This window comes from Mauremys mutica, chromosome 12, assembly GCF_020497125.1.
Source record: "Mauremys mutica isolate MM-2020 ecotype Southern chromosome 12, ASM2049712v1, whole genome shotgun sequence".
Taxonomy (NCBI): domain Eukaryota; kingdom Metazoa; phylum Chordata; order Testudines; family Geoemydidae; genus Mauremys; species Mauremys mutica.
The window spans coordinates 52,513,289-52,515,476 of NC_059083.1; the positions used below are offsets into that span (position 1 = coordinate 52,513,289).

General features: G+C 41.9%; 1 protein-coding gene across 1 annotated transcript; it reads right to left on the reverse strand.

The window, feature by feature from the left end:
- Window positions 1-707: 707 nt before the first annotated feature.
- On the reverse strand, window positions 708-1,652 carry LOC123346940 (olfactory receptor 6F1-like). Its single transcript, XM_044984377.1, has one exon. The coding sequence runs from the start codon at window positions 1,650-1,652 to the stop codon at window positions 708-710; it is 945 nt and encodes a 314-aa protein (XP_044840312.1).
- Between the last annotated feature and the right edge of the window lie 536 nt (window positions 1,653-2,188).

The window sequence follows — 2,188 nt, forward strand, 5'->3', positions numbered from 1 at the left end:
AGGTTACATACTACAGTTTGTAGTCCTGCAATTCCATATTTGAGTTCCTTCAGAACTCTTGGGTGACTATCATCTGGTCCTGATGATTTATTACTGTTTAATTTATAAAGTTGTTCTAAAATCTCTTCTATGGACACATCAATATGGGACAGTAATTCAGTAAGGTCTCCCAAGGATATTGCAGGAAATTGCCATGTCTGTCACAGTCAGTTCCATGGCATCACACAAGTCCCCCCTACTGGAAAATATATCATAAAAGTAAGGCGAGGAGATAAAGTTTAAAAGTGGGAATTTCAAAGGAGCACGAGGAAACTAGTCACCTAACTTGTATTGAAATTCAATGAGATCTGGGCAATTAATTTCCACACATTCCTTTGAAAATGTCAGCTTGAATCCACATCTGACATTCAATGGGAGCTTGTTACCCAACTCCATTAGGCCTAGGCCCCGGTGTAATTATCAATGGGTGCATCCATACAGATCCTGGCCAATGCCACACAAATTTAGCAACTTGGAATTTTCAGCATATCAAATTTGTATTTCTCCCACTTGAGTTCATCTGTAAGTCAACATCAGGTTGTTACAGTCAATGAGGAACCCTGTAAAATAAAGAAATGTTCACGTGCACTAAGAATGACCTTCAGAAAATTTTAATTTTGGTCTGTTTGACTACATTTCTGCTAAATGAAGACCATTTGAAAACCACTTTACATCCCACTGATTATCTTTACCAGGGCTCGCTTCACCTCTTTGTTTCTTAGAGTGTAAATGAAAGGGTTTAATAGAGGAGTTACAATAATGCTAAAGATGTTGACTATTTTGTTTAAATCCAATGAGTTCTGTGCAGAAGGCTTGACATACAGAAAAATGGTGGAGCCGTACCAGATACTTACGACAGTGAGATGGGCAGAGCAAGTGGAAAAGGCCTTTTGCCGGCCTTGGGCTGAGGGGATTCTACAGATGGCGGAGATGATGTAAATGTATGAGATTAGAGTTATTGCACATGAGCCCAGGAGGACATTAATAGAGATGATAAAAGTTGCCAGCTCAACGAGTCTCGTGTCAGTGCAGGAAAGTGCTATCCAGGAATCAATGTCACAGAAGAAGTGACTGATAATGTTAGGTCCACAGAAAGACAACCTGGATATTAGAGATGCCAATACAGAGATAACCAGGAACCCACACAGCCAAGAGATGAGGGCCAGCTGAGCAGAGAAGGTGCTGTTCATGAGGGAGCTGTAGCGCAATGGATGACATATGGCCAAATAGCGGTCATATGCCATGACAGCCAGTATGAGACATTCTGTAGAGCCCAGTGAGAATATGAAATACAGTTGCAGGATGCAGCCGATGAAGGAAATTGTTTGGCTTTTCCCTAACATGATACCAATGGCCTTGGGGGCGCTGGCCGTGGTGTACCAGATATCCAGGAAGGAGAGATTGCAGAGAAAGAAATACATGGGGCTGTGGAGCCATGGGTGAGTCCACACTAAGGCTATAACAGACATATTCCCTACTATTGTAAGGAAATACATAATTGAAAACACCACTGCAAGGGAAATCCGAAAATACCAAGTGCCAGGAAAGCCCAGGAGTATGAACTTCTGCACGCTGGTTTGGTTTTCTATTTCTGCTCCAGCCATGAGGTCCATCTGTCAAAACATGAGGGATTATAAGGCATTTAAACAAGTTGAACACACTTTTGGATGTGCAAATATGAAGCGTCAAATACCTTAGCATATCAGGGCACCTATAAAATATTTGCAGCTCCACAGCCGTGAAACTCTGCCCACATCTCCTAAATCACTTTCATGATACCTATCTGGGCTCTGGGATTGTGAGATTTAACTCTGCATCTGTTACACCTCACTCTTGCTTGAACTCGCTTCACTGGTGAAATACAAGGAAGGATTCCATGCTGAAATTCTAAGGGATTTAGGTACCTTAGGGCTCCTTCTAAAATCCCAGCTATAATACCGGGAACCCTGATTAAAGCTAAGATCAGGGAAAGGAAGCAGTTGCTACTCAACATCATTCTGTGCATGTGCAACAGAGAAGAGCTCCACTCCTTATTCCTCTAAGACCCAATACGTGAAATATTGTGGCATGTTATTCACAATGTTTGAATTACATAGGACATAGGACAAAGTTAAGGAGCTCAAACTTCTGAGTGCAGAGCCAAAGACAA

Excerpts from the sequence above, each read along its gene's own strand:
- LOC123346940 (XM_044984377.1), bottom strand. The coding sequence starts at position 1,652 with ATGGACCTCATGGCTGGAGCAGAAATAGAAAACCAAACCAGCGTGCAG.